The sequence below is a fragment of the Delphinapterus leucas genome, chromosome 2 (genome assembly GCF_059928025.1).
Source record: "Delphinapterus leucas isolate spDelLeu-1000000601 "Yukka" chromosome 2, BTC_Dleu_Yukka2, whole genome shotgun sequence".
Lineage (NCBI taxonomy): Eukaryota > Metazoa > Chordata > Mammalia > Artiodactyla > Monodontidae > Delphinapterus > Delphinapterus leucas.
In genome coordinates this window covers 118,433,706-118,459,246 of record NC_143130.1, presented here as the reverse complement: position 1 = coordinate 118,459,246, position 25,541 = coordinate 118,433,706, and the positions used below count along the sequence as shown (strand labels likewise).

Here is a 25,541-nt window from a genome sequence, read left to right as displayed (position 1 = left end):
CATGTTTGCAAATATTTCTCCCAGTCTGTGGCTTGCCTTTTTATTCTCTTACATGTCTTCACAGAGCCGAAGTTTTCAATTTTAATAAAATCTACTTTATCAACTTTTTCTTTCATGGATTGTGATTTTGGTGCTGTATCTAAAAGCTCATTGCCAAACCCAAGATTACCTAGATGTTCTTTTATGTTATAGTCTAGAAGTCTTATAGTTTGGTGTTCTGCATTGTCTATGATCCAATTTAAGTTACTCTTTGTGACAGGTGAAGATCTGTGTCTAGATTCATGTTTTTGCTTGTGGATATAGAGTTGTCACAGTGCCATTTGTCAAAAGACGATTCTTTCTCCAGCGAATTGCTCTTTTTCCTTTTATCAAAGATCAGTTCATTATATGTGTGTGGGTCTACTTCTGGGATCTCTGTTTTATTAATCTATCTATTCTTTCAGCAATACCATACTGTCTTTACTGTAGGTTTGTAGCAAGTCTTGAAGTCAGATAGTGTCAGTCCTCTAAGTTTGTTCGTCTTCTTTAGTACTGTGTTGGCTATTCTGGGTCTTTTGCCTTTCCATATAAACCTTAGAATCAGCTTATCAATATCCACAAAGTAACTTGCTGCGATTTTAATTGGGATTGTGTGGAAGTTATAGATTAAGTTGGTAAGAATTATCATCTTGACAATATTGACTCTTCCTACCCATGAATATGGACTCTCTCCATTCATTTAGATCTTTGATTACTTTTTTTAAAATTAATTAATTAATTATTGTCTGTGTTGGGTCTTTGTTTCTGCGTGAGGGCTTTCTCTAGTTGCAGCGAGCAGGGGCCACTCTTCATCGCGGTGCGCGGGCCTCTCACTGTCACGGCCTCTCTTGTGGAGCACAAGCTCCAGAGGCGCAGGCTCAGTAGTTGTGGCTCAAGGGCCTAGTTGCTCCGCAGCATGTGGGATCTTCCCAGACCAGGGCTCAAACCCGTGTCCCCTGCATTGGCTGGCAGATTCTCAACCACTGTGCCACCAGGGAAGCCCCTAGATCTTTGATTTCTTACAGCAGTTTTTAGAGTTTTCCTCATTGAGATATAGTACACATTTTGTTAGAGTTACATCTAAGTATTTCTTTTTTTCCTTTTTTGAGTACTAACGTTAAGTGGTATTGTTGTGTTTTATTTTCAAATTCCAATTGTTCATTGCTGGTATGTAGCAAAGCAAATGACTTGTGTATCAACTTGTATCCTGCAACCTTCCTATAAACTTACTAGTCCAGGAGCTTTTTTCTCCACATATTGTTTACATTGTTGAGGTCATAGACTTTGTAAACAATCTTATATCCTGTTTTTTTTCTCAATTATGTCATAAGCCTTTTCAGTGTCATTTAAAATTCTTTTAAAACATTTTTTTTAGGGAATTTCTTGGTGGTCCAGTGGTTAGGACTCTGCACTTTCAATGCCTAGGCGCTGGATTCAATCCCTGGTCAGGGAACTAAGATCCCACAAGCCGTGCAGTGCGGCCAAAAAACATTTCTTTTTTTTAATGGCAGCAAAACATTTTATTGAGCTCTTAGTTAACACGTTAACACATCCATCTTTACCGTCTTCATGCATATTCCTTATTGAAAATACAGAAGTGTATAAAGAAAAAAATTAAATGTGCTCAAAACTCCACCATAAATAACCAAAATAATTTCCACAAGAAATAATCACTGTTCACATTCTGTTGTTTTCCTTCTACTGCTTCCTTTCTGCCAGTGGTTCTTTATTGGGAAACAGATTTCTTTGAATATCTGATGAAAGCTACGGGTCTCTCCCAGAAAATTAAGACATGCACTAATCTTTGAAGTTTCAGAGTTTTTAGGGGCCTCTATGGCCCATCCCAGAAATGCCCCACAAAAGGCTGTGACACACATCCACCAGCTCTGGTTGACATTATTTACACCACACTTTCAGGTGCGTTAGGCTTGCACAGACTGAGCAGGCTTTCCTGGCTTTAGAGAAGGCCTGGGACTTCAAAGAAGCAGAGAAATGTACGAATTAGTTGGATATCCCAGAATGTAAAATAAATGGAGGTTAACAGTCATCCTGGGTTCGCTCCTTGTTTCAGTGGAAGTGCCATTATGATGTTAGCTGTTAAGACTTGTTTCTTATATTTTGGAAATGTAATAGATGGTTGGAACATATTTAACCTTTGCATTTCTGACTCTTTAAGGGAGACCTTGAAGATCCTTAATGTAATAATTTGGTTGTGGCACAAATCTGAAGGTTGGATTTGGGGCTAGTGAGGGAGCTGAGTACCTGGTTTGTTGTTCACATATGATCTAAATGGTACAAAGTTGTTTCTTCGTGTGGGTACCAAGAGAAAGAGAGCCATGTGTCTACCCACAGGGCTTCGCATTCACGAATGTCTCGACATATCCCTCTGAATGTCAGTATTCAACTGTGTATTTCTTACTAGGAGTTTATCAAAATTCCCTTTGGGTAAAGATATTTACAATTTTAAGGTATTTTTCTTAGCATTTGTATAAGATTTCCATGTTAACTCTGTTAGCGATCCCAGACTGTGTTAAAAACAGAATTAGAGCATTTAATGTTCGCATACTTAAATGAATCTCTTCTATTTCTTCCAGTTCTTTTAAGCATAAAATAACCAATTTAACATACTTACTCAAAACCCTTAATTCAGCTAGATTTTGCTTTATAATGTAAAAACTTATTTTCCTAACAAATGAGAAAATTTTCATTTTCTACCACTAGAAGATATTTTCTTATAGAAAAATCCAGTTATTTGCTAGTCTCTCACCACTTCATGCAGAGCCCCCTTTCAAAATGAGAGCAGCACCTTTATAGAGCCTAGTGGATTTGGATGGGTAAGCCCACGGCAGCAGCCCCTGAATCGGAAGAACACTGCTTCCCTTTTAGGACACTTTACAACTCATGACTCAGCTCTGAAGAGGATGTGGTTGGTGAAGTTTCCTGCTTCTAGTGGTCCCAAGTTCACATGGCCTCCCCTTTTGCGGGCCTGGTGGCTGCAGAAACAAGGGCAGCGGACTCCAGGGACTGGTATTAAACCAGCAGCCATGCTCACCTGCATGAGGTAACACCAACAGCACCAGTCTCACCCAGTGCAAATGAAATGTATTGGCCTTAGACATTCCAAGATTTCTGGATCCTCTATAACTATTAGTGGCTGAGGTCACCAGGGAACTACTCTGGGAAGTTTAAAACCTTAATTCTACACATTAAAAAAAAAAGATTATTCAGAATATAGTTTGCTCTTCTTTTTCCCCTAATGTTGTTTATGGTGGTATCTCTACTTTACTATAGGCCAATTCCTTAAAGTCTGCTTTAAATAGTTAATCTCAAGGCAGCACAGAAAATATACATATTCTACAACTTTTCTAACCCTGTTGTTTCCCAAAGGTAACTACAATTTCTGCTCTTAAAAATACTCGTTCTTATTAAGCATAGATTAAATGTGTATCTCAACTACTGAAAATCAATAATGCTAATCATTTTACTATAGTTAAAAACCTCCAATGCAACTTAGAGTCCAGGTTCAGGAATGAATGAAGAATTGTAAAATAAAGGCCTTGCCTCACATGCCCACTTACTATAGTCAGAGCAAGTTTTGAAACCAGAGTTTTAGTTTGCAATTTATTAATTATGCCATATAGCTATAGTTTAAATTTCTGGCTAGTAAGTTCCTTAAGCCAAAGAAACTTGGATCTCTCAACAAAATGAATAAAGCTACAATGTGAAGATGGTGAAAATTTATTTAACTGTCTGCATTTACCAAAGACTTAATAGTTAAAATTGGAGGTAAAAAAAGACAGGATGCGATTATTTTCCAAAAGCACTGTTTTTATTTATACAGAGTCCTAACCACTTCAGTGGCAGGAGGAGTGGGAGAGGTTCCTTTTTCAATTCAGGGGCCCCCATAATGTTGGTCTGTTGTTACGAAACACACAGGCAAGTGGCGTCATGGATTTGGTAAACTAACTACAATGTTTAGTCTCTCTCTGCTAGAGCAACAAGGTGAGCATCAATCTCTGCTTCTGTAAGAATCCTGGAAGGCAAAGGGAAAAAAACCCCACAACTATTTACTTTTTGAAAACTTTTTATTATGCAAAATTCAAAAAACACAGAAAAGTAGGATAGTAATGAACTCCTGTGTACCTATCACCCAAATTCAACAATTATCAATTTATAGCTAATCTTTTAAAAATCAATACACCCACCACTCATCCCTTCAGATTATTTTGAAGGAATTCCCAGACATCATATCAACTTCATCTATACAAACTAATGTTTAACTCTTTGACATCAGATCTAGAATTAGGTCTTTTGAAAGAAAAACCCTTTTGGTTCCAATTATGATAGCAAATATTTAAATTAAATATAAAACTAAACTATACATAAAGTATTCTATTTTAGCTCCTATGTCAAAATGCTTTTATACCTACTATAACTCAAGTTTATATCAGCCAAGAGACAAGAAGGCACTCCATGTTGAACATGTTATTTTCTAAATGATGTTTGCCCCAAAGAAATAAAAACTGCTTGGCAATCTTTAATGTGACCCATTACTGGTGAACTTTTTTTTTTTTTTTGCGGTACGCAGGCCTCTCTCACTGTTGTGGCCTCTCCCGTTGCAGAGGACAGGCTCCGGATGCACAGGCTCCGGAGGCACAAGCTCAGCGGCCATGGCTCACGGACCCAGCCGCTCCGCGGCATGTGGGATCCTCCCGGACCGGGGCACAAACCCGTGTCCCCTGCATTGGCAGGCGGGCTCTCAGCCACCGCGCCACCAGGGAAGCCCTACTGGTGAACTTTTAAAAGTGAAATTTGTCAAAGTGACATTTTTGAGTGCAAACTGGGGCAATGTAAGTAGTTTATACAGTTGTGTATACTTATGTTATACATTCTAGTTATTAAGTATATTTACCATCACAGAATTTATAAATGATACAAGAGTTTTTCTGAAGACATACGATCTTTGGTTTCTTACTTATTTAACTTACTTATTTAAAGATTTTAAAGGTTATAGGAGGGTCTCAGAATAGAAAACAAGAACTATTTGTAGATCCTTTAGAGAGATTGCTCCTGCTGGAATTTTACTGCTTTAATAAAAAAAAAAAGGCAACCTTTTCTATGGGGGACAGAAGGGAATTTATTTCTGTTTTTAAAAAAAATTCTATAAATTTTTCTTAAATCTTTCATGTTTATATCACTTGCCTACAGGCAACAAAAAGAACAAATTAGAAAAGAAAAATGTACTAACGTAACTCTTCAAGGTCTGGTTAAGCTTAGTTTACTACCTTTTTTTTCCCCACCCCTAACAATGACAATTGTGTCTTTATAACTGTGACCTAAGAGTAAATACACACAGTAGTCAACATGCGTTCCAGCAGGTTCCCTGAATCTGTGGATTTAACCGAAGCATTTTTTACTATTCATGAGAGTATCCAGGTTCATGGTAAAAGTCAATCACCACACAGGGTTGCTGGGAGGATTAAGTGAACTGATATATGTTAAGCATCCAGTATAGATTTGACTCATGGAAGCTGTGAAGTTGATTTGTGGGAGTTAGTCACTTAGTGAGTAAGAACAGACAAGGATCCAGCATCTGCAATTCAATTAGCTGTATGCAAAATTCAGGGGTTTCAAAGATATCCAAATAGGGTCTGAGGTACATCAGTATTTCATACTGCTCTTCAAAGCTCCACTTAAATAACCACTAAATAATAAAAGCTCCATCTGAAAAATACTAGTTTGGGAGCTGAATTTCTATTGGCCTTAAGCTAAAAAACACACACAAACACTTATGCTCAGTTTACTTCTCAGATAAAGGAGGTTATTTTACATCACCTCTGGTATTAGATATAAAATAAATGAAATGAGAAGAAAAGCAGTTTATGTCTGTCTTAAGGAGACACCCAGTAAGTTTTAAAACAGATTTCTCAGGTGCTGAAAAAAAAAAAAAAAACTCTAGTTCAAAAAAATTCTTTCCTCAAGTTACAGGACAAATGAACCAACACACCTCCACCTTTCTAGACTAGAATTTATCACTTGGCAAACTTCTTTAAGTGCCTGGCCGACAATAAAATAACTCACCTGAATTTAGGATTTTCAACTGTAACTACTCCAACTTCTATTTCTGAAGGTTTGAAATCAATTGATAGAACAGTAGACAGGCATGTAATTGCAGTCTGAAAAAAAGTATCAACATTAAAATAATATAGTATTTTTCAGAGATTCCAAGATTTTTCTCATTCCAAACTTACTCAAGTCATGAGAACCACAAGCTATTCATTTTTGCTCCATGTTTGAGGTGATGTATTTCTACAGCCACACAGATTGCTTAATTCTAACATGTTGCCTGCCAATGACAAGAAACTTGTTTATACCAAGTCGACTATAAACTAAAGGGCTCCAACAACAAAAATAGGGTGATTTACACAAAACAGTCTGTTTGCCTGGTGATCACTACATGCCAAGCAATGCTTATTAGCACTTGGAGTGAGATGGGGAGAGGATAAAGATGAATGATAGTCTTCTTTCAAGGAATTTACAGTAATAACAATTTAAGAATGTTTTAAGTGGCTTTGTACCCGATGTGATTACTTATGTAACTATGAATTGCAATTAAAAAAAAAGAAAAAACCTTTAAGAAACATTTGAACAGTGCCTCCCAGATGAGAACTAGCTTATTTCCTGTTAGTGTATGATAATACTGCCAACCAAACACAAAGGTATTAGATGGTAATTCTTCCTTTCTTGTTTATCAGAATCATGTTGTTAGTCTTTAGAATTGCTGTATCCCTGACCCCCTTTTCCACAATCCACTAAAATTCTGTTTTTAACTTCTTGGCAGTAAATAAGAACTTCTTTAGTCTAAGGTTACTAAATATTTGTGTAAGAATTTTGTCTTGTCCTGTCAATTTAAAACTTCCCAATCATAATGAACAATCCCCTCAAGAACCCTGCATAAAAGAGCTCTACTTCTGTGTCCCAGATATAATTTCTCTGCCAAGTCATCCTGCGAGCATATTCTTTTACTGTGAAGATGTCTGCTTCCTTGAAAATTTGGTGTGTGGCTGCTTTTCCTTTAGGACCATAAGAGCAGCATTACTGACTCAACTTTTTCACTTCTGCTTCCAGTTAGCGTAAGCCTAATTTGAATCACAACCATGCAGGTCTTTGGACCTGGTCTTGACTCCTATTCTTAGTTATAGTTTCCCATTTTATATGTGTTTTGTTGAAAGCAGTTTCAAATACATTATGAAATGAGATGGGGAATTAGATGAATAAAAGCAGTCCTCACTGTTCCCATGTGACATCGATTTTACTATTAACCTGACAAATTTGGATATCATGACATAACCCAGGAATAGCCTATACAGATTGTCAATTCTGCAATGATCCTCATTATTCTATATAGCATAAAAAAAAGGTCAGTTCCTTTCGGCTAACTTACTTCCACTGTCTGTTCAAATGTCCAATCAAATTTCTTCTTCACTTTTTTTTCAAGGAAGCTGGTTGACTCGGTTTGTTTAACTCCTGCTGCAGTGGCTTTAAACCCACAGTAGTAACCTGCGGGATCACACTTGTACACCTGAGGGCCTTGTTCTTCATCTATACCGATTAAAATCATACCTAAACAGAAAGAAAGACCCTCATTAAATATCTTATGCCTTTATACAACAAGATTTCTTCTCTCTTGGTATTGCCACATAGCTGTTGTTAATCATTACTCTGGCCGTCTATTTTAAGTTTTTTTTTTTTCTTCCTGAGAACAGTTTTAATGTGTGACAGTAAATGCTCAATAAATGTGGAAATTAAATGATGTTACAGAAAAGGCAACTCATGAAAGCAAAGAAAATCAGGTTAGCCAATTCCACCATTCTTTTAAAAATATTTTTTAAAGGATGTGTTTTAAGAAAACTAATAAAACACAGGTTATCACCACAGATAAATAAGGTAACAAATTTCTATTATCCAAAAGGTTTTATCACGGATTTTTTAAAGGTTTTAATGATCACAAATGTAATTTACAATTTTCTAATCCTTGCTATTACCCAAAGCATGTTCCTTTGAACCCTAATCCCTCAAGACGTTAACTAGTCAAATAAATTTGGAAAATATACTTTTCACATACTTCTTTTAGAAAAAATAATATACAAAAGCATATTAAATGTTCTAAAATCTTCTGCTGTAGGTTGACCTACTTTAGCTCAGTAGTTCTTCAGTTTATTTGACCAAGAAATACTTTTTCTTGTATAATTATGTTATTATAATGACATACAATTAAACAACCACCACCAAACTTCTTTCTACTCAGCAGAGCAGGTAACAAAGTATTTAAAGAATGGCTTAACCCCATTTGAACCTTTTTTATATAGTGTCTTCTTACAAGATTTGGTATTATTCAATGACTCTATTCACATTTATAGATGTTTTATAGAGTCTAGTAATGAGGAATTTTGAAGCTTATTTTATTGATAAACACTATGACAGTGATCAGCTATCCATTTTATTCTAATGTTATGTTACCCTGTAATTTTCTTTACATACAAAGTACAAGGGCACCACCAAAGAGAGATCCACTTACTTCTCTGCGGGGGGGGGGGGGGGGGAAGAAACACTTCTTTACTTCAGGGTCTTGCAAAATGAGCAGGTTTAACAGATAAGGAAATGAAGGGCAATCAAAGCAAAAGGAACATGCACAAAGGCACATGAAAGGTCAGGGCACACCCAAGGAATGACAAAAGATCCATGTATTACAGGAGCTTCAGGCGAAAGAGAAATGCAGAGCTTCAGGTCCAAGAGGCAACTTGGGAGTAAACTGTAAGGGGCCTTGCACATCGTATTAACAACAAAACAACAAAATTTGATTTTAGAATGATAACTCATGTAGGAATATGGAACAGACTAGGAAAGATAAGGAGGAAGAAAGGCAGTGAATTAGGTGGCAGAGGCAAAAGACAATGAAAAAGTGACAGAGGAGATGGAAGGGACATATTCTAATGTAAAGCTTGATGACTAAACAGATGACCAGGGAAGGTGAGATGGGGGTAGAACAGAAGTTGAGGATGAGAGTAGGAAAAGAGCAATGATTTCAAGTTTGAAGTATCTGTGGGACATGAAGGAAGAGACTGGGCTAAAGCTAATGAGGGAGTGACTGGCATACAGGTAGTAAACGAAGCCATCAAAGTGGATGAGATCACCCAGAAGAACAAAGAGAAGGACCAAGGAGAGAAACCAGATGAGCAACAACATTTAAGGGACCAGTAGAAGAGGATAAGCTAAGGAAACTGAGGAGAAGAGTATCATTGAAGAAATCAAGGGAGAAATTTTAAGTGACAGGTCAAAAATAGGGTCAGATGCTAAAGAAAAATCATTACACTGACTGCTTTAATTCTCATAAGTGAATGACACAATGTCAGAAACAAACATGTTGAATTTTTCAGGCTAATTTATTACATTAAATCTCAGATCAGTAAAGCTTATTCCTCTCCCAATAAAATTTTACTTGTTTTTTAAAGAAGAAATTTATTCTAAATATATGAATCACAGGCATATATGTGTGAGCCTGATTCTTTAGGGTGGTCCAAAGAAACAACTACATTGTTAAGATGCCTAATTTAAGCATTTCCATCGAACTAGTAATCTAGAATTGCAGTAGAACCTCCATTACAAAAGCCTAATAGCATCTAAAGTTTAAAGGTAGTGCCTAAAATACTGTTGTGAAACCTATCCTTCCATCACTGATTTATTATAAAGATTTCCTCACCTTTTATAACTTCTAAACCACATGTTCCAAACCCAAGTGTTACTGAAATAACTTTCTTTATGCATGTTTGCTAAAAAAAAAAATCATAATTCATCAATTATTTGGGAGACTTCTTTGCATACTTACAACAACCAAGAGGCCTCATTTCAGCATTCTGTGTGTAGACCTGAGAAATATCAGCAATTCTTTTACACAGCATGTCCACAGGAATCTCGTAACCATACTTGTATTTCCAATTAGCTGCTTCATAGCGTGCCCTCTGTACCTGGGATCTGCTGTCAGCTTAGAGCATAAAAAACAAAGGTTTACTTCTTTAGAAGGAAAGAATGAACCTCAATTCAGATAATTTTCCCAATGTATACATATATCTGCATTATGACTTAAGGAAAACAGAAGTGGTCCACTATGGCTTTTTCTCCCACCAACGTATAATGAATGACTCAGCAATAAGTACGTGACAAAAAAGGAAAAAAGTTTAAAAAATGAAGTTCTATATCCAGCACTGCACTTTTATGCTGAGCCCTTCATCAGCTGTCAAAATAGTTTCTAAAAGTGTCTAATAACTCCCCAAAGACCAGGTTTTAAGGAAAGAAAATAATGTTTCTCTCGATCTTTTTTTTGTGGGCTTGAATTTTCCCTTGATTTCAGAAAATAAAAACCCAATGTTATTTTTATAATTCTCACCTACTTCTAACCAGTGTCACTATCACCAGGTTTGAGATATACTGACTTATGTCCCCTTAAATTACTAACCATATCTGAAATAAATCATCTATGAGAGGGGCCTCAGCTCAGTTTCCCTGACTGTAGCATAGAGATCTAATTCTATTATACTTGTGGTTTCAAACAAGCTCACAATACTCTGAAGATATTGATACTAGCCTTGGAAGACTGCAAATCTACTCATATCACCTGAAAATCAGACACTAAAGGAAGCCTTTTAAAATTAATACAAAACTCAAAAATAATCTGAAGAAAATAATAAATCTAAGTAGGTATTAAGTCAATCACCTGTCATTCCTGTCATCACGCAGCCGATGTTTTCGGTTATCTTGAATAAGTGAGTCACTGTGCTGGAATCCAATAATTTGTCCTAATGAACAAAATAAATCAAGATAATTTTAAAAATCACAGGTCTCTGTGTAGTGACAAAAAAACATTATGGAATGATAACAATGAACTATATAATAAATGTCTTCTGCTCATTTTACAGTTAAAACCAATAAAAAATGGGGGCAGGGGCACAACTCTTTTCCTTTTTCAGATGATATGTTTCCTGTGGGCAAGAATTATAGCTCACCAAAGTGTGTTTTGAGGTCCCTGAAGACAAAAGACCTAGAAATCCCACTGTGTTTATAATCATACCACAAAGTTCAACTTGTCAATTCTGTCTACTCAGTTAATTGTCAATTCTTCTTGGATGACAGACAGGAAAGCAGGGTCAAAGTAAAAACAATGTTAACATATATAATAATATACCCTTGTACAAACTCATGAAACATTCTTGCATTATATTCTGCAACAATTGGCTATCTTGGCAGTACTACTTACAGGTACTTTCTTCTGTGTGACAATTACTGCACAGTCTTTCCCTCTGACAGCTACTGATGTAAGGCCACCCTGGTTAATAGCCTTAAAAGCATATTCTGGAAAACAGAACAGTTTTTTTTAAGAGGTGAAATAAATGATCATAGATTCATACAACAGAATAATAAATAGTTATTAAAAATAAAGAGCTTTATGAACTAACATGGAATGCCATCCAATACATGCAAAGTCAAAATAATAATGATAATAATAAATCGTAATTAAACCAACTCCACTTCTTTCCATTTTGATCATTTTCATCAGGTACAAATACCAAATTTCCAATAAACATTTAATTAAGTTTTATTATATCAAATCTTTATCAATTACGTTTTATCAATTAAAAAGTTTGTTTTGTAGCCATTATTTCTACCAAGTCTGGTTTCCCTGGGTCAAATTTAGGTGATCTAAATTTTCTCAAGATTTACTATTTCTGTTAACTTTTGGTCAATAACGAATTGACTGTATGCAGTTTTAACTGCTGTTAGATTACTTTGTCTTTTCTTCCCCCCCTACCAAATTGAAATTTTCTGGATCATGTTATTTGCAATTTTCATGTTACCTACACTATAGGATTCTTTAGTTTATCTATAACAAACTTCAGCTTGTGCACTTCTCTAGCTGCTGTCAAATCATTCCCATGTTAAAACAGCTGAATTGAAGTGGTTTATAAAAACAAACTACTATGGCACCATGTGGTTTAGCTGATAATGACTGCCTATGGAGAGTAGAATTACAGATGAGACTATCCCTTTCTATGTTGTATATTTCTGTAATATTTAAACTTAATATAAACATATATTTTGTAATTTGTAAAATTAATATATATTAATAACAAAAATTAATATATGCTCACTGTAGAAAATATAAAGGATAATGTAAAAGAAAAAAATTACTCACTACTCCAATTGTTATCTACATTTGATGTATAATAGATGCTTTTACTCTGTGCACCAGGTCTGAGGCCTGGTCTTATTTGGTTCAAAAAGCCACTGGTGATGAAGATCATCTGAGGAAGATACTACCTATGATACCAAAGAATTTCCTTTAATAGGAGCTGTGATAAAAATCCTTTGTCAAATATTTCTAAGTGGCCACATACTGAAGAGAACAAAAGAGTAAAAAGACTCTAGAAAAATCACCTCAAAGAAAATCCTCAGATCTAACTTACATTTAACTAGCTAATTACAACAGCTTGTTTTTACCATCCCATTACACCACAAACAACTTCTAAAATACAATGTTTCATAATGCTTCTCAGTTCTGTTTCTCATATGGTCAATAAAGCCTCTACCAGATCAACCCTCCACAGGTAAACTATAAACTCTAGACAAAACTACCCAAAGACACCAGAAAGAGGCCAAAAGAGGCAGATTTCAAAGAGGGAGGCAACGCTTGAAGATGGCAATGGACTGGGGTGAGCTCCCCATTTTCATGACTTAAGCTTGCATGCAGGTCCCAGTCAGGGGTAAACACCCACAGAAAACTCCGTCCTTTTGGCCTGAAGAGCTAGGGAACAGCTTGGGGGAGTAACCACAGCTGCTGGAAAATGAGGAAGAGAAAGGAGAGAGCCAGAGAGGGAGAGCCCCAACTTCTATGTTGCCCAAATCTCTAGCTGATTCCATAACCACACACACAAAAGACAGACTCCAAGCAGCCTAGCTAGGATAAAAGAATTGAGGTTTAAGCTGCCACCCAAATTAACCGCCTGCTAGAACAAATTAATGCTCTTCGGAGGAATATAACAGAATCCAGTCTTCACAACCTAACATTCACAAATGCCCAGGATATAATCCAGAATTACTCAACATACCAAAAAATAAACCAAACCAAACATAGTTAAACATGATCTACTTAGAAGAAACCAACCCTGAGATGACCCAGATGTTGTATTAGCAGGTAAAGTTATTAAAACTATGTTCAATGACATAATGAAAAATATTCAAGATGAAATAAGAAATCTCAGTAAATTACAAAAGAACCAAATAGAAATTACAGAACTGAAAAATACAATATCTGAAATTTAAAAATTCACCAAGTGAACTTAACTGCAGAATGGAGATATATGAAAATGAATCAAACTATACCTCTTTTTTTTTTTTTTTTTGGCCGTGCTGCATGGCATCCAGGATCTTAGTTCCCAGACCAGGGACTGAACCTGAGCCCCCTGCAGTGGAAGCACAGAGTCCTAACCACTGGACCACCAGGGAATTCCCTATCCAATTTTAAACAAGAGAAAACAGATTTAACAAACAAGTCTGTGGGTCAACATCAAAAGGTATAATGTGTGTAACTGGAGTCCCATATGGACAGGAAAGCACGAGACACCCCCCCCCCAAAATCTTTAGAAATAATGGCTAAAATGCTCCAAATTTGGCAAAAGACATAAAATTTCATACTGAAGAACCAGTAAACTCCAAGCAGGATAAATACAAAGAAAACCACACCTGTGCGCTCATTATAGTCAAATTCCTGAAAACCAAAGCAGAGAAAATTTTGAAAAACAGAGAAAAAGAACAGATTATACACAAGAGAACAATGATTTGAATTCCATGATTGCACCTGAAGACAGTGGAACATCCTTAACGTGTGGAAAGAAAAATCATCAATTCAGAATTCTATATCCAACAAAAACATCCTTCAAGAATGAAAGTTAAATAAAGATACTTTCAGACTTGCAACAAAAACGCTAAAAGAAGTTCTTCGGGCTGAAGGAAAATGATACCAAAGAAAACTCCAATCTTTAGAAATGAGGAACATCAAAAAATGGTAAATATCTGGATAAATATAAAAGACTATTTTATTCTCTTTAATTCTTTAAAACTACCTAACAAGGGCTTCCCTGGTGGCGCAGTGGTTAAGAATCCACCTGCCAATGCAGGAGACATGGGTTCAAGCCCTGGTCGGGGAAGATCCCACATGCTGCGGAGCAACTAAGCCCATGCACCACAACTACTGAGCCTGCGCTCTAGAGCCCACAAGCCACAACTACTGAGCCTGCATGCCACAACTACTGAAGCCCATGTGCCTAGAGCCCATGCTCTGCAACAAGAGAAACCACCGCAATGAGAAGCCCACACACTGCAATGAAGAGTAGTCCCCACTTGCCCCAACTAGAGAAAAGCCCTTGCGCAGCAATGAAGACCCAACACAGCAAAAAATAAATAGATTTTATTTATATATATATAAATACTTAACAAAAGTTACATTTGTGCAGTTTGTGAAATATGTACATGTATTACTTATAAAAAAGAAAGGGAGTAAATGGACTTTCAATGTTTCAAGGCTTGCACATTTTATGTGAAATGAGAAATATTAACTCTAAGACTGGGAGAAGTTAAGCATGTATATACAATCCTTAGAACAACACTAAAGGATGCTAAGAAGTAGCCAAAAGGCTAATAGATTAAAATGAAATTCTAAAAACTGTTCAAATAATTGAAAAGGAGGCAAGGGAGGAGGTACTGGGGAACAAATAAACAAACAAACAAACAGAAATAAATAAAATAGTAAATTTAAATCTAACCATGTCAACAACTGCATTAAATGCTAATGGATGAGGGGACTTCCCTGGTGGCGCAGTGGTTAAGAATCTGCCTGCCAATGCAGGGGACACGGGTTCAAGCCCTGGTCCGGGAAGATCCCACATGCCGTGGAGCAACTAAGCCCGTGCGCCACAACTACTGAGCCCACATGCCACAACTACTGAAGCCCATGCGCCTAGAGTCCATGCTCCGCCACAAGAAAAGCCACCACAATGAGAAGCCTGCACACCGCAACAACGAATAGCCCCCACTCGCCCTAACTAGAGAAAGCCCAGGCGCAGCAACAAAGACCCAACGCAGTCATAAATAAATAAATAAACAAATAAATGCTAATGGATGAAATACTCCAATTAAAAGAAACTGACAGATGTAGAGAACAAATGTATGGACACCAAGCGGGAAAAGCGGAGGTGGGGAGTGGTGGTGGTGGGATGAATTGGGAGATTGGGATTGACATACATACACTATTATGTATAAAATAGATAACTAATAAGAACCTGCTGTATAAAAAATAAATGAATACATAAAATTCAAATAAAAAAATTTTAAGATTAAAAAAGCAGAAACTGTCAGAATGGATAGAAAAGCAAGACTCAAATATATGCTGCCTACTGGAGACACACTTTAATAAATGGATGAAAAACCGTATACCACATAAAAGCATCAGAAAGTTGGAGGGACTATATTAATATCAGATAAAGTAGACTTCAAGACAAAGAGTATTATCAGAAATAAAGAGGAACATTTCAAAATGAGAGAAGAATCAATTCATAAGAAGACATAACACTAATAAATGTATACACACCTTTTAAGACTACTTCAAAATACATGAAAGGAAGATTGACCAAATTAAAAAAAGAAATGGACAATCACACCCAGTTAAAGATTTTAACACTGCCACTCAGCAACCGCTAGAAACAAACACCAAAAAAGTAAACATACATGATATGAACTACACCATCAACCACCCTGACCTAGGTGGTATCTGTAGAATACTATTGGCAATAACTGAAAAATATACAGGCACATGGTATTAACAGTACATGGTACATTTACCAAGACAGACCATATGTTAGGCCATAAAACAAGTCTCAATTTTTAAAGTGCTGAAATCCCTATACTTAGGGAAAATTTTAAATTTGAAAATTTAAAACCACAGTTCTAAATAATCCATGCATCAAAGAAGTAATCACCAGGGACATTTTAAAATATTTTGAACTGAATGGTAATAAAAATGTATCAAAACTTGTAGGATGCAGCTAAAAGTATTCAGAAGGAATTCTACTGTTATGGTGGACAGATCCTAAGGTGGCCTCCCCTCCACAATACCTGCCTCCTGGTGTTCACATCTCTGTGTAATCCCCTCCCCTGAGTGTGGGCAAGATCTCTTAACTTCCTTCTAACAAACTAAATATGGCAAAGGTGATGAGATGGCACTCTACTGATTACATTATATAGACTCCACCTTGCTAGCAGACTCAACTCTTGAGATTCTTCCTGCTGGCTTGATAAGTAGCTATGGGGCAAGAACCACCGGTGGCCTCTGGTGAACAGCCAGAAGGTAGTTGGGGCCCTCAGTCCTACACTGCAAGCCTAAGTTTCCACTTTAAGAAGCTAGAAAAGGGCAAAGTAAACCCAGATTAGAAGAAAAGAAATAATAAAGATCAGAAATCAATGAAATAGACAAAAAAGAGAACATGAGCAAAGTCAAAAATTGACTCTTTGAACAAAAAACAATAAACCAACGGGACTTCCCTGGCAGTCCAGTGGTTAAGACTCTGCATTCCCAATGCAGGGGGCATGGGTTCAATCCCTGGTCAGGGAACTAAAATCTCACGTACCGCAAGGTGCGGCCAAACCAAAAACCAACAAAATTATAAGCCTTTTGGTATGTTGAAAAACGGTCCCCAAATGATATCCACGTCCTAATCCCTGGAACCTGCAAATACTACCATAGGTAGCTTAAAAAAAAAAAAAAAAGAGAGAAATCTCCACACATGTGATTAAGTTAATTTTGAGATGGGGAGATTATCCTGGTGGGCCCTAAATGCATTCCTATTAAGAGACAGAGGGAAACTTTATACACACAGAGGAGAAGGTGCTATGAAGAGGGAGCAGACAGATTTGAAAATGCTGGTCTTGAAGATCAGAGTGATGCAGCCGCAAGCCAAGAAATGCTGGCAGCCTCTTGAAGTGGACGAGACAAGGAATGCATTCTTCCCTAGAGCCTCCAGAGAGAGCATGGCCCTGCTCGACAGCTAGATGTTGGTCCGGTGATACAGATTTCAGACTTCACGCCTCCAGAACTGTGAGAGAATAAATTCTGTTGTGTTAAGCCTCCAAGTTTGTGGTGATTTGTTACAGCAGCCACAGGAAACTCATACAAACCTCTAGCCAGACTAACTAAGAAAATAAGAGAATACAAATGATCAGTTACCAGGAATAAAAGAAGAGTTATCACTATACATATTATAGAGATAAAGAAACATTAGGGATAATCACTTCTATACAGATATATACCTGGGTCACCATTCTTGATCTCACCTGATTTCAGTTCCACATTTTCAACTCCTTGCTGTGTTATTACCTGATTGTTCAGAACACAATTCTGGCCTAAAAGTATTCCATCTATGGCTATACAGGGCTATTAGTTTGCAATTTTTACCATCTCTCCTCTTACACTGTACTTTTTGCTTAGAGACCTTGACCCTTCCCACACCCATGTCTGCTGCTTCAGGTCCTCTCTGGACTGCCCTATCACTCTTACTTCCACCTAGCCAATGCCTGCCCTTCCCCTCAAGCCTCTTCCATTTCCCATGGACACTTTCTCTGATTGTCCTAGAAGGGACTCTTCAACCCTTTCTCTGAATTCCCATAGTATTTCCTATCTCACCAGTAATTTTAGCATTTTCAAATGTGTATTTCCCCCTCCACCACCAAAATGGATAGTCAAAGAAAGCAGGAACCAAGGAACTTTAAAATTACACTTGCAACCAGTAGACACTAAGTCAAAGGTTGGCCATGGACCCAATCCAGCTTACTCAAACTGGTTTAGAATACACAGTTTCCTAGAAAGATTTTAATTAACTAAAAGTCTGATAAAGTAAAATCAGGGTTTAGTTTTTCTTAGAAAAAAAAATTCTGGTATCTTTTGACCCTCATTCCCACATAGCAACTGTCCTGCAGAGGAAAAATCATCTAGGGCTGGAATGTGTTTTGCAGTTTTTCACAGTTCCCATCACTCCTCCTCCTATCTCACCAGCCGGTTTCACTCATGTGCATTACTTATCTGGTCTGCTTAAATAATGCAAAAGATAAAAGGCCACAAAAGAAAGAGCTACAGCCCTCACCATATAATAAAATTTTGTCCCACAAAAAAAAAATTTTTTTACACATAGAAAATGTTTCTCAATAGACAATGTGCCTATGAATTAGCCAGGATTCATTAAAGGAGTCCTAGTCCTCTCTCCCTGTCTATATAGAGTAGTGCTGTCCAGCAGAACTTTCTGTGATGATGGCAGTGTTCTACATTTGCACTGTCCAATATAATAGCCATTAGCCACATGTGGCTACTGAGCACTTGAAATATGGCTAGTGCAATGAAGAAACTGAATTTTTAATTTAATTTAAAGTTCTTAGTTAAGAATATCATTCCTGGGACTTCCCTGGTGGCGCAGTGGTTAATCCACCTGCCAATGCAGGGGACACAGGTTCAAGCCCTGGTCCGGGAAGATCACATGTGCCGCGGAGCAACTAAGTCCGTGCGTCACAACTGCTGAGCCTACGTTCTGGAGCCCGTGAACCACAACTAATGAGCCTGCATGCTGCAACTACAGAAGCCCACGTGGCCGAGAGCCTGTGCTCCGCAACAAGAGAAGACACCGCACTGAGTAGCCCACGCACTGCAACGAAGACCCAACACAGCCAAATAAATAAATAAATAAATAAACAAACAAAAAAAGAATATCATTCCTGGACTTCCCTGGCGGCCAGTGGTTGAGACTCCATACTTCCACCGCAGGGGGCACAGGTTCCATCCCTGGCGGGGAACTAGGATCCCACATGCCGTGTTGTGCGGCCTATATATATATATATATATATATATATATATATATATAAAATTCCTGATCTTCATCTCCTACTTTCCAGTCTCCTTCACTGCTTCCATCTCTTCAGCTGACTCCTTAAATACTGGTATCCCCCAGAATTCTATCATTTCTCCCCATCACTAGATGATTTTATCCTATATAATCACCACTAACTATGTCATCTTTAGCTCTGAACCCACATTTGCAAATACCTATTTCTCCCACAGGCATGTCTGAAATTAAACTCCTCTTCTCTATAAACCTCCTTTTTTTATAGTCCTTATCTCAAATTACTAACCACTCAAGTTTTCAAGCTGGGTACCATTTCTGACTCTTCACTTCTGTCTCATCAGAGAAATGTCCACTCGTATCTAGGATTTGCTTTAAAATAGTCCTGCAGAGATGGGAAAAGTATATGGGAAAACAAGATTGATAAAATGCTGACAACCGCTGAAGCTGGATTATGGATACATGTGGGTCATTGTATTATTCTACCTACTTTGGTTTGAAATTTTCCACAATAAAATTTTTAAAAATAAAACTCAAGGGATTCCCTGGTGGCACAGTGGTTGAGAGTCCGCCTGCCAATGCAGGGGACAAGGGTTCATGCCCTGGTCAGGGAAGATCCCACATGCCGCGGAGTGAACGGACCCGTGAGCCATGGCCACTGAGCCTGTGCATCCGGAGCCTGTGCTCCGCAATGGGAGAGGCCACAACAGTGAGAGGCCCGTGTACCACAAAAAAAATAAAAATAAAAAAATAAAACTCAAGAATCTCCCCTTCTCCAGCCTTTCTCTCTCAATACCTTAGTTCACTCATTAGGGCTTATATGGATTACTGAACAAGCCTCTCCAAAGTGGTCTTCCTGTCATCTTTCCCTTTCTACTCTAGTTCTACACTCAACTCTTCTATTTTACTTAATAATTTTGTCGTTCTTCAAGATTTCTGCCGGCTATGTCCAAAACCTATGTGACAAAGTCCAAACCCTAGCATGGCATCCAAATCTCTTCAAAATTTTGCTACCATCTACTCTTCCAGTTATCACTGTCTGCTCCAACCACACTGACTGACCAATACACTGGTCTCCCCGAATTTCCTTATCTAATCTCCATGTAGATCAATTTATGTTCTCTGAGGAAACTTTCCTGGCTCTTCCTGTGAGTGTCACTTCCAAAAGTACCCTTTTTTGCACAGATTTTTTAGTACTTACCATGGTGCACTGCACTGTAATTTTCAATAAAATTTTGTGTAAATGAATCCCCATTATAACACTACCACCAGCATAAAATAAATAAGCTACAAAAACACATATTGTACAGCACAGGGAATATAGCCAATATTTTATAATAACTATAAATGGGGTATAACCTTTAAAAATTGTGAATTACCATTCTGTACACCTGAAACTTATATATTGTTCACCAACTATACCTCAATTAAAAAATTTTTTTAATTAAAACAATTTTAATTTAAATAATACCACCATAAAATATGTATGTTACAATAATTTCCACAAAAATGCAAACTGCCAAGTAAAGAATCTAGAGACAATAACTAAAAGATATCTTCTAAAGGAACACTGGGAGAGTAAAAAGTAATGTCACAGTTTATAGCAGAGGTGAGCATGAAGCCCAATTAAGAGAAAATAGTTCATAGGCAGCATTTAAAAGGCATGTTTAGTTTTTAAAAGTCAGAATTCACATGTCTGAAATAATAATTAAACACTTTATCTCCATTACTAAAGATCTGTGTTTTTGGATAAAATTTCAGAAACTTACAAAACTAGCAAGCACTATTATGTTAATCTCAGCAATCTGTTATTGAATGTCCAAGATTATGCAGGAAAATGATAGCCCATTTCTCATTTTTTAAATGGGAAAAACTATAATGAATTTATTATTTTAAATGGGAAAGATTATAATGGATTTAAGTTACATATTAAATTTCTTAATTAGTAACTTAAATACATAGTAAATTACCTATTATATATGTATTAGATTGAACCACACGAAAGAGCTATTTTTATAGGTAAAAACCAGTCAAACACCAGCAGTTTCACAAGGTTTAACCTAACAACAAACAGGTTAGAATGAAAACTGCTTCCTTGATTACAAATAAAATGGTTAATAAAGTTGTTTGTATATAGAGACCTCTTTTCCACAGTAATCTCTCACACACTCTGCTTCCTCCTCTACAATCTTCCTCAACACTTTCCCAACTTTTCCAGGACTCATTCGTATAACACTAGGAAAAAACAGGGGCTAAATAAAAGGTACTGTGACAAAATGTTCAGGACAAGCACACAATGCCCGACAATGGCTCACAGTATGAGCTGCTCAGTGTGATGCTAGCGACAACAGCGATGTACGTCCCATTTATGGACGCTCATTTCAAAGCATCTACAGGTGATTTTGAAATTCTGCCAATTATAGGAATGTAACTCAAGATTTATCCCACCCATAATTTTGTCTAAAATGCTGTACTGAGATGGAAACTAAATTTTTGGTGCTCAGCATGATGTAGGGTATACGGAAATAGAAACAGGAATGTTGTATACATGAAACTTAATGTTATAAGCCAATGTTACCCCAATAAAACACAAATCTAAAATTTAAAAAAAAAAAAGAGAGAATGCAGCCCTAATGACACCTTAATTTTCAGCCTATGTGACCCTAAGCCTACCAGACTTCTAACTTACAAGACTGGGAAAAAAATAAATAGACATTTTAAAACAAACAAAAAAAGCTGTACTGAATTCTGGAAAATATGCTTTTTTCCCATATAAACATGGGCTGGAAAAATAATGTATGGTCCATACATTCTTCAAAGTTTGGTTATCAAAAAAATAAGAAATGTTCTACTGGGGAAAGGCAGGTATTCTGCAGGATATGTCTACATTCAATTTGAATGCTGTACGACTAGAAACTTTTTGAAGATTTTTTGAAACTGCCATTCTGTCTTTCCCTAACCTTGTAACTTAAGCAGGAAGTGTGTCTCATTTCACAGTGCCTCCAAATATTACACTCCTGAAAATGGTGATGTTCAAGCAGATGGGGTCATTAGAAATCTTGGCGTTTGTGTGTGTGTCGGGGGGGGATGATATGAGGTTGAAAACATAGCAGTGTTTGATCCCATTATTTTTGTGTAGTTTTAATATGTATGTATCTATGAATATATATACACGTATGTATACATATACACATTTAATTTCAAATCAGATTCAAGAGGTCATGAGGGTTGAGAAACACTACTTTAAAACAAGAATTTTTTTTTAACAGCAAAAGAAGCAAACAGTAAGTACTCCTCAATCCATTTATTTGTGAAACTCCTGATTCCATTTTTATCAGCCACTTGTTTCTTCCTGACAGCATCCCTCACAGAAACATTTTACTGAGCACTTACTATGTGACAGACACTCAGTACTTTACATCTATTAGCTCATTAAATCCTTAGAGACCTGTAAGGTAAGTGGAATTATTATCTCTATTTTACATATGTATAAAGTTTTCCTAGTTGGTGTGGAGCAAGGACTCCCCAGGAATCCTGGCTTCAGTACACAGTACCACTTCCAGATTAGAAAACTGTCCTCTCCAGTCTGTCTCTACCAGGCCATTTCTTTCCTTTCCTTATCAGCATGCTCCCTTCTTAGAAGCAACCAAGCAGTGCTCACTTTCATCTGGGAGGCAAATTCAAGTGACTGCTCCTACCTCCCTTGCCAGGCATATCCAGCAAAAGACCTGCAAGCAGAAGAGAGGCCTGAAAGTAGTCAGGCTTATGGGCCTTCGTTTCCCCACTGATAAGTGCTCTGTATATAGCGCTACAGTTTTTCTATACACACACACACACACACACACACACACACACACCCTACCCCTAGAATACATTCTTTGAGAGAAAATTTTCAAGGCAATCTTTCTCTCTACTCCTTGGGAACAAACACTGCCAACAGTTTGTTTATGATTATAGTTAGCATTGTAACTTTAAATTTATACCTCTATTTTTTAAAATTTATCAACGTTAGACTACATTTATCTTTTGAACCCCAACTATGGAAGATGAGGAGCATACTCTCCTTTCCATTAATCTTTCCATTCGCTTGTCATCTCTCCATTTTTCTTATATTATTTTTCCACTGTTATGGTTAACAATTTGCACTTTATAATTCTTATACATTTTGTCTTTATAAACTAATAAACAGTACTTACAACATTATGACAATGTACATATATTTCACTAGAGAATCAAGCATGGATGGACAATGAAAGAAGAAAATAGAGCTACTAATTTAATAGACCAAAAATAAAATAAGCCAAAGAATCAAACAAAAAATAACATTTACTGAGGACTTAATACTGTGCTAAGCACTCTACATGTATCATTTTATTTAATCCTCAAAACAACCATATAAGGAAGGAATTATTAGGCCAACTTTGCAAACAGAAACTAAGGCTAAAGTTTTATCACTTGCCCAGGTGAGCTAGTATGGAGGAGAGCAGGAATTTGAATCCAGGTATGGCTCCAGGGCCTGAACTCTTCACCACTACACTGCTTGCTCCTACTAACTATTCTTTCACTTTCCTTTTCCTAGCAATGTCTAATTAGTGCCCTGCATAGCAGAGGGAGTGTGTTACACAAGACAGAGCTTACAATTATTCTGTCTAGATATTTAACTTGTTTTGAACTACATGTTCTATTCTGAATCTTTTAAAACCATTAAAATGACACTATATTCAGCCTCTCTACTCACCAAATCTGGGAAGCGTTAAAGCCTACGCTTTATGGCTAGATTTCACAATATAGTATACAAAAGCAAAGTGTAGGTCTAAGTGACTTTTCCTGTTTGCATATTAAAAACCATGAAATAGAACATTCAAAGCATAGTCTAATATAGAAAAAAATCTTTAAAACTCAGGAATTAAACTTTAAAAATGAAACTTCCTTGAAGATACAGTTATCATCTCTCTGTTCTATCTTAGGTCATATTTTTCAATTGGGGATGAGTTAAGGGGTTACTGAATTAACCAATATGATGTTGTTTCTTGCTACATTATATCCAGTATGGAGCCATATAGCAGACTGCTTTCATTCCAAGTTATCTTTATTTCTAAAATTTACAGGTGAAGAGAACCTCATTTATAGGCCAACTCTCTCCTTATGATTTCCAAGCACAGACGATTTTATCACTGTCCTCGCCAAGGCACTGAGGTACTAAATTCACTCAAAAATGAAACCATCACCGGCCAGTTGTAAATCAGGTTCTCCTGATACTGAATTCTCCAGGGCAAGGGGTTAAGGGTCCGGGGTTATAATCATTACCTAAACCCTGACGACACCTTTTCGATCCAACAAAATATATTACTATACTGAATAACTGTAACTACTTTAGGGTTTATTTCCGTTGAAGCTGTTCAGGAAACAGCTAGTTCACCATACATCATCTACAATTCAGAACCAGCTTTTAAACTATAGTAGCATTCAAACAGATGTGGGTTAAGAGAAGTGCTAGTTTCAAGAGCAGCTCTAGAACTGACAGCCACTCATCCTGTCCACCAGTTTTTCAAAGATGTCCTGAACTCTGTAGGTATTTGTAATTTGGCGCTTTTTTTCTTTTTATCCGTTTGTTTACGTATCTGTCACTCCCTTTAAGCTGTGAGTTTCAGTATAGGTGAGGGTGTGACATCTTTGCATCCCCCAGGACCAGCACAGCGTCTGGCACACAGAAGGCTCTGAATGCCTACGCGGAATTAACCACAGGACCAGGAAGTCCATGCTGCAAACAAAGGAAAACGGAGGGGGGACGTTTTAATTGGAAGGTCAAGGAACCAATTACCCATTAGAGGATTACAGACGTTGGGCCCACTCACGTCAAACAGCCCTACCTTCCTCAACGCTTTACAGTGTCCAGGCAGTGCGGCCGCTTGCCCTGGAGAGCCCGAGGCCTTCAGCCTTCGGGCTCCCATCTCTGCCTGCAGATATCGGTGGAAACATCACGGGACTCGACCTGGCCTCGGCCCTCCTCCCGTCCCAGCTCCGGCCATGCTTCAGCCCGGGACTAAACTCCGGCCGCGGCTTCCTGCTCTAGGCCGTACCATGACAGAGCAATTCGAGTGGGCCAAAGGCAAACCCGGTTCACTCACCTACTTGGTAGAGCCGGCCCTCGGGGGAAAAAATGGTAATGTGGCGGTCAAAACCAGCGCTGGAGCCACGGGACATGGTGCACCACTACTCCAAGCACAATCCTGGGGCCCCGTAGCTCCCGCACCAGGTGTACAAGCCCCTCCGGAAGTTGCAGCGACTGCTTCCGGGGCACTGGCGGGCTTCATCCGTTCTTGCGCCCCGAAGTCACGATTCTAGCGTCAGTTCCCGCGCGCCTGAGAACTCCAAGGCCCCGCCCCTGGTGGAGGGTGGGGAGAGCGGACCAAAGGCTTTCGATGTGCGTATGCGCCAGCCCCGTGTGTGGGCGGCTTTAAGATGGTTGGTGAAGTAAGTTCTCGTTGAGGCGGTTTATAGAGCTTTCATCTAGAGAATGAATTGACTATAGCA

General features: G+C 37.7%; 1 protein-coding gene across 3 annotated transcripts; it reads right to left on the bottom strand.

The window, feature by feature from the left end:
- Positions 1 to 3,825: 3,825 nt before the first annotated feature.
- PSMA6 (proteasome 20S subunit alpha 6) lies at positions 3,826 to 25,305 on the bottom strand. Of its 3 annotated transcripts, none has more exons than XM_022570716.3 (7): positions 25,136 to 25,305; positions 11,330 to 11,424; positions 10,790 to 10,871; positions 9,905 to 10,060; positions 7,463 to 7,641; positions 6,100 to 6,194; positions 3,826 to 4,051 (listed from the first exon to the last, which is right to left on the bottom strand). In XM_022570716.3, exons 1-7 carry the CDS (start codon positions 25,209 to 25,211, stop codon positions 3,994 to 3,996), a joined length of 741 nt encoding a protein of 246 aa, XP_022426424.1. In that variant the 5' UTR covers positions 25,212 to 25,305; the 3' UTR covers positions 3,826 to 3,993. The 3 variants fall into 3 exon arrangements, with proteins under 3 accessions (XP_022426424.1, XP_022426425.1, XP_089763737.1); XM_022570717.2 differs by lacking the exon at positions 25,136 to 25,305 and adding an exon at positions 24,878 to 25,003; XM_089907611.1 differs by lacking the exon at positions 25,136 to 25,305 and adding an exon at positions 12,266 to 12,390.
- Between the last annotated feature and the right edge of the window lie 236 nt (positions 25,306 to 25,541).